At 39.2% G+C, this 7,010-nt stretch overlaps 1 protein-coding gene across 1 annotated transcript in view; it reads right to left on the reverse strand.

Moving 5' to 3' along the window:
• The window catches only part of cactin (cactin, spliceosome C complex subunit), a 6,805-nt gene extending 1,197 nt beyond the window's left edge, over positions 1–5,608 (reverse strand). The window contains exons 1-8 of the mRNA XM_015402759.1: positions 5,269–5,608; positions 3,479–4,070; positions 3,298–3,393; positions 3,066–3,211; positions 2,820–2,982; positions 1,929–2,043; positions 1,225–1,417; positions 1,003–1,125 (exon numbers count right to left, since the gene is read on the reverse strand). Coding sequence (XP_015258245.1) covers positions 1,003–1,125; positions 1,225–1,417; positions 1,929–2,043; positions 2,820–2,982; positions 3,066–3,211; positions 3,298–3,393; positions 3,479–4,070; positions 5,269–5,582 — 1,742 coding nt within the window. The 5' untranslated portion in view covers positions 5,583–5,608. The remainder of the gene's footprint in view (positions 1–1,002; positions 1,126–1,224; positions 1,418–1,928; positions 2,044–2,819; positions 2,983–3,065; positions 3,212–3,297; positions 3,394–3,478; positions 4,071–5,268) is intronic.
• Between the last annotated feature and the right edge of the window lie 1,402 nt (positions 5,609–7,010).

The raw sequence follows: 7,010 nt of genomic DNA on the forward strand, positions 1-7,010 counted from the left end.
CAGACAGACGCTAAAATGAGACTCCATGCTAAACATTCATAGTGCCTTTCAGAAATCCTTAAAGCAGGGGTGGGCATTTCCAGTTCCTGAGGATTGGTTTCCTGCAACTTTTAGATGTGCCTTTGGTTCAACCCACCTGAATCAAGTAATTAGATGATTGAGAGGATGCTGGAGGAGCTGACAAAATACTGACGAGGTAACTCAGCTGTTTGATTCAGGTTTGTTGGACCAAGGATGGATCTAAAAATTACAGGATACTGGAACTGGAATTCCCCACCCCTGCCTTAAAGGGAAGGATCTGACTGTTTTATCAGTGAATTTGGAGATTTTAGGTTGCACAAAAACACAAAGTAAAAATTCATTACTTCAAATCTGTATCACGGAGTTCATTTATAGTCCACTCGTTTATGTGAACAGATCGTGATTGATCTGCAGACCTTCCAGGACACGATCGTCCACCAAACCATTAATGGGGTCCCGGACCACCTCTAAAGGTGCTGCAGGTGTAACTGCAGTGACGCTGTTGATGCTTAAAAGATGACTTCCTTTTTCAGGATAAGAGCGTTTCAGCAATTAAGAGGTTAATGGGACTAAAGCATGGCTACCCTGGAAGAAAACCTGTTAGGGGTTGTAGAAAAGTGGAGGTTTATCTTACAGAGGGATAAGAGCTTCAATGGGTTGTTTATATCCAAATATATTCATGCATTAGAATGATCTAGTCAAAGTCCAGACCAAAATCCAATTAAAAATATGGGGAAAGACCTAAAAATCTATTTGATCGAGTGTGAGCCACTATTGGGAAAACTGATTTTAAAGATTTAGTCACATAGCAGAGAGTAAACCAGAGGCAGGTCCATCAAATATTAACCAAAGGCAGCTCAATAAATAGCTACCCAATCCTTTTCAGTTTTTTTTGTAAACAAATTTAGCTGGGATAGTTACACAAAAATGTGAAAAGGATCAAACGGTGTGAAGGCACTATGTGGCATGGCAGTAACTCACTTGTCTTCGTCGCTCCTGGGTTCCTCTTTGATGATGGGGAACAGAGGTTCGCTTTCCACTCCCTGTTCTTGTTTCAGTTTGAACAGCTTCTGACGCAGCACATCCTGATGGCGCTCTCTCAGCCTGCGGATTTAAAATCACAACATAATGTACTTGCACCAAACTAACCTTCACAGGCAGCCTTTTTCTATATTTCTGTGTTAACAGAAAGCACCCTCTCACCTGGCTCTAGCCATGTAGACCCGAACTTGCTGCAGCAGACTCTCCCAGTACCCGATATCGAGATTGGACCCCCCTGCACGGATCTTTCCCTCGATGTTCAGGTGCAGTGCCTGCAGCTGACTGTAGGTTTTTCCTTTGAACACGGACTGGACGTCAGTGCTAACAGCTGTGTTGATGCCCTCACGTCGATCACCTGAAGGTCAAAGCAAAGTATAAGGTTTTAAAGATCTGCAATCGATTAACTGTTGACAAACGCAGCTATAGAAAGAAATTATTTTTGAATATTTATGCTTCAATTACAGAAATAGCTAAGCACCTAATTTTACCCCCCCAACACATTCAGTTTATGCTTTAGCGACTAAAGCTTGGTGCATAACTCATTTAAAAGATATGGATGAGCAAAGCTTTCTAAAAAAATACATAGATAGGATAAATGAAGTGGGACAACTGCACTACGTTTATGGTAAACAGTTAAAAATTGCAGTTTGATCAATCTAAGGCTGCAGAAACAAACCCTCCACAACATAAAATGAAGAGTATCCAAGTGGCTTTGTTCATTCGGAGGAAATGAAGGAAATAACTGTTTAGTTCAACAAAATAAAAAGGCTCAATTTTCACCAACAACATCAGGACTCTTTCAATAATAAATAATTCTTCTGTTAGTCATTTTCTATATGGACGCTGCTGGACTATGATGTCTGTACCAGGTCCTTTCCCAGATGCCTCCAGTTTCCTCAGCTTGCTGATCTCATCCTCTGTGATGGTGGTCATGTCTCTCCAGAAGTCCACATTCTTGCCCTGCTCCAGCTCCATGTACACCTTTCAGACAGAGCGCCATAAAAAGTTTATTAAAAAGGTGAAAGCACACCTTAACATACTGTTCAAAACAAACCAGCCTGTGAAACAACTAAAGAAAAAACAAATGATATCTGAGACCGAATTTTAAAACAACCTACATGTCTTGATTATCCAAACTCTACGTTACCGTTTGGCAGGAGATTAAAAACCGCAGATATATCAACTGGAGATGAGTGAAAATTAGGGCTGGGTATTTTCACCAAAGTCCGATTAAATCGATTTTTTTTACCCAGCCCTAGTAAAAATCATCCCTAAAAACCTTCTGAAGCTTTTATAGGATCTTACTGATGTATATTAAAAGGTAAGGAATAAAAATGGATATAAAAGCATAAACAAAAACGTTGCTTTCTTAATACAGCTTTGGTTTGGATTAAGGTTCTGGGCAAATTTATAGCAGGACTGTTTTAATCTGTACTGTGGGTTTAAAACCTTAGTGACCAAAGAACTTTTTTTGCAGTTTTTTGAAGAAGAATTGCAAAAAAATAAATTGTACATTTTAAAAACCGCTGTTCTCTTTTTTTAAACAATCAATCATTAAATGACAGTTTTAAAGTCCAGTCCCTGACTTAACCCAAAAAATAAAGAGAAGGTTCCAGATTCCTTCTTCAGATAATAATCCCCACAGAATGATGATGCCTAAAAAAATCCTTCTGGTTTTAAATCCTTTTTTTATTAGTCTTATTCTGCAAAGATTTCATGAGCTCAAAGACACATTTTGAGCTCTGATCATGGCTGACCTTTATGTCCTCTAGCAGATCATCCATGTCGGTGACAGTCAGTCCATTCAGGAAGGTATAAGGTTCATGCATCTCCACAGCCAGATCGTCATCCTCTGCACTGATGTACTTCGCCAGCAGGTCAATGGGCTTTGCACGGCCATCCCGAATCCTAATCTTGGACCTAATTTGACATTTTTGAACACCTAGGTCAATATAACTCAGCGTGTCGTAGATATCGGTTTTAAAATGGTACAGCTTACTAGCCTCAATTTGGCCTGTTGCAGATGGAAGTTGTCCTCCTGTTCAGCCCAGGTTTTGAAGTGTTCTGCCTCTTTCTCCCTCTGTAACATCTCCAGCTCCGTCTCTCTCATGGCTTTCTCCCGCTCCCGCTCCAGTCGCAGCTGTTTAACCTGAACAGGGACACCGCTGGCATGGTTAAACACATCGATCACAGCGACTCCATGTTTTGGGAAGTGCGCTGCTCAACTGCGCCTACCTTCTGCAGCTCTCTGCGGTTCTCCTCCTGAATACATTTGTTTCTTTCTTTGAGCTCTTTTTCACTGAGATGGCCGATGCCCTTCTTGACCAGTGCCTGAGAAACAAACACAGTAGTCATGATGAGAAGCAATGCTAAGGTTTAAAAATAAGGGGCTAAATCTCCCAAGTAAAGAACTCACTTTCTGCCATTTAAATGTGCCCAACAGGTTGTTGTCTCCAAAGGGGTTGTCGGCATTGGTGTATCCCATGTACTCTTCACTCCAGCCCATCTTTTCTCTTCTCTTCTTCTCTTTTGCTTCTTTCTTGGCCAGCCTTCTGGCTCTCTTCTCCTCTGGCGTCTCCAGGGCTTTCATCAGCTCCTTCTGTTTCTTCTTCTCCTCCTTCTCTTTCACCGCCAGGTTTTCATTATCTGAATCTGAACTCTCTGACGACTCAGAGGAACTGGAGGCCCGCCTTCTGCTGCTCCTACCAGTCCTCTCTTTGCTCCTCTTGCTCCTCTCGCGTTCCCTTTCTTTGCTCTTCTTCTTCTTCTTCCTCTCTCTACTTTTCCTTTCCCGGTCTCTGCTGCTGCTCTTCAATCGATCTTTGCTCTTTCTGCTTCTTGTTGGACTCCCTCGTTCAAGACTTTTTTTGCCCATCCTCCTCCCTCTATCGCTGCTTCCATCGCTGGAGTCCGAGCCAGATGGAGATCTTCCCTGTCTTCTCTCACGAGATCTTCGGTTGTCCATCTCCTTTCTCCTCCTCCTCATCTTGGAATTATCTGATTCAGGACTGAGTAGAAAAACAATTTTTGCAGGATTACTAAAGTTTAATAAATCATGCAAACCATGAATTAAACTAATAATAAAGATTGCATCAAATTTGATCACTGGAATGATGCAAAGAGAGGATAGAATTAGGCAGACTGTATTGATTTATGAGCTACTATGTTCAAAGTGATGAAACTACTAAAAAAATGCTGATACTTGTAATGTTTTTGAGAGACTTAATGTCTAACTAAAGTCCCTGCATACAGCAATCGAAGCTCTTACTATTTAACTAACTTGTTCAAATAGCACCTACATATTTACTAGTGGTGCAACGAATGAATATTTTTACGAGACTGGCTTTCGGCCGATACTTAGAAGTGAAACTGATAATTTCCACCGATTTTATCTAACTCTGCAAAGGTCTAGAAATCATCATCCACTGTCCACTGTCAATGCTCTAAACAGATTTATAGTTGTGAGAAGTTATTTTAGCAGTTTTTATTGTTTCACAGGTACTGGCTAATGACTTTCAATGAGATAAGATTGAAATATTGAAGGTTTCTTGGGATCTTATAACAACTTCTGCATCTTTAAAAATTGGAATCAGAATGTGAGGCTTTTTAAAGATCGCTGATCAGACAGAAACCCACTATTGGTGCATCCCTAATATTTACAATAATCCCTCAGTATGTCATTAAAAGTTGGAACATTTCTAGAAATAGATATCTTTCTGGCAGCTGTCTATAAGGGAAATTCAAAAAGGACACGTTCAAATAGTCAATTTAGAGCTTTAGGGTGAAAATAGCACAATTGATCTTCAAGAAAAGAGGTTAGACTGGATGGAGATAGAGGCACAGGAAAAAATTTAAGTGCCAAAATATCAGCTTTAATGTACAAATTGCTACACAATCAGTTCACATCACCATTATCATCAACATTATCAAAGATCACTTCTTTAAAAAATAACCTGAATGAAAAGTGAAGCTTCTGAACTTAAAACAAGTACTGTTGGTGGCCAGAAGGATATTGTCATCAGCAAACATTAAATTATTGTAATAATCAGTTTTGTTAGTGAAGAAGGTGACGTAAGTTATATTGATAGTAAGAATAAATTGATCAATTGCTAAAACCCACTTTTATTGCCTAGAGTTTATTAATGTTTTACATCTTGCCTACACTGAAACTGACATAAAGGACCACATCCATAATAAAGGCGTTACCTTGGTGATCTATTCTTCGACTTGCTGCTCCGTCGGTGCTCTCTCTGCCTCCTGTCGGCCTCCGAGGCGCTGCCGCTGGACTCAGAACGGCTTCTATGCTGAGGCCCGCGGCGGACCGAAGCTCCATGGTTGGAGGCCCCGCTGCTGCTGCTGCTGGAGCTTCTGGCTCTTCCACGGGCGGCTTTTCTGGCGTCTGCAGACCTACTGCGGCCTCTCCGCGCATCCGGAGACCGCGACCTGCTTAATTTAGACTTATTTCGCTTATCTCTACTCCGACTTCTGGACCTGCTCCTGTGTCGCGACTTCGAACCCATAACGAACGTAAAGGGTCTGAGAGGGATCCTGTCGCGTAAATATGACGTAACAATGAGCTAAAGGGAGAGTTTGCTGTTAATAGCTAGAGCACATAATAACTACTAGCCAGTAATATATGTAGATATTTTTTAAAAAAACATACACTGCTATGCTACTTAGAAGTAAATCCAATAAGGAATACAATCTTAATTCAGATCACCAAAATCTATTATTAAGGCACGTAAAAGCCACCTATAGAGGCCCTTGTTAAAACGGTGGCACAAAATACACGTCATAAGAAACTACAAACCATAAAAAACAAAACAAATGCAGAAGCTTAGTATCACTTATTTTGCTCTTGTTGTTTCTCCTGTTCTTTCTTTATTTTTATTAATTTCCATTTTCCTCTTGTATTCGATGATGTGTTGTTCCTTTGTTCATTTTCCTGCCAAATCAATTCAGAATTATATTGTAAATGTAATTACATCACGTGCAAAATACCATATAAATCCAAATTCTCTAATCACAAACCCTCATTTGTAATTTTTTAAAACGGAACACAAACAATACCTTATGACAGTAAAAGATTATAAAAACAAGAAAGCTGCCAAAACCTTTGATCTATGTCTGCTCTATAAGATTCTCCATTAAGCCCTAGACATCCATTGTTAGCAATATGCAACAAACCCTTTGAATTATCACAATAGCATGTGCATTCCCTCAGTGCCAGTATTCAGTGAACAGGAAACTTTGGCAAGCTCTTATTTCTGTTACAACTGGTCCTAGCAGTGTATGTTATTATATAAACACACATATATGTATATCAATTCAGAAGTAAGGTGTTAAGAACTCTCTAATTTTCTTAGTATCTGATAACCTAAAATGTATTATCCGGTTGTTCACCTGTTATTGTTTCTCTTGTAATTAACAACTGTCAATAAAAACCATAAAAAATAAAATAAAATCCGCTGCACACACAGTAATATTAGGTACAGTTAGAGTATGAGATTTCACAAATATTCAGCCCTCCTCTAGAAATCATCTTCTGAACACCTTCCAGGCATTTTCAAGCTATTTAGTATTACATCAAGAAATAAGAAACTATGCAAACAGGTACAACAAGAATCAATATTTGCTAATATGGATTTGATTCCTTTGACAAAATTTAGGCTATTCTGAATGTATATCAAATAATATCAACCCTTTTTAAAAGTCCAGGATCCAATCAACAATTTTGCAAGCTGTTTCTCTCTTTTATTTCCAGACATCTTTAATACACATATTAAGCTTTTATTGCTGATATTGATTTTAGGTTCTCTTTTAGGTCTTTTTATTTTGAGCCCGACTCAAAAAAAAAAACAAACAAAAACGCATAAGTCCTAAACCATTATCCATTATTAACACACACAAAAAGAAATATGTACATACACACACACACACATATACAT

Source organism: Cyprinodon variegatus, unplaced genomic scaffold (genome assembly GCF_000732505.1).
Source record: "Cyprinodon variegatus isolate N-32 unplaced genomic scaffold, C_variegatus-1.0 Scaffold1391, whole genome shotgun sequence".
Taxonomy (NCBI): Eukaryota; Metazoa; Chordata; class Actinopteri; order Cyprinodontiformes; family Cyprinodontidae; genus Cyprinodon; species Cyprinodon variegatus.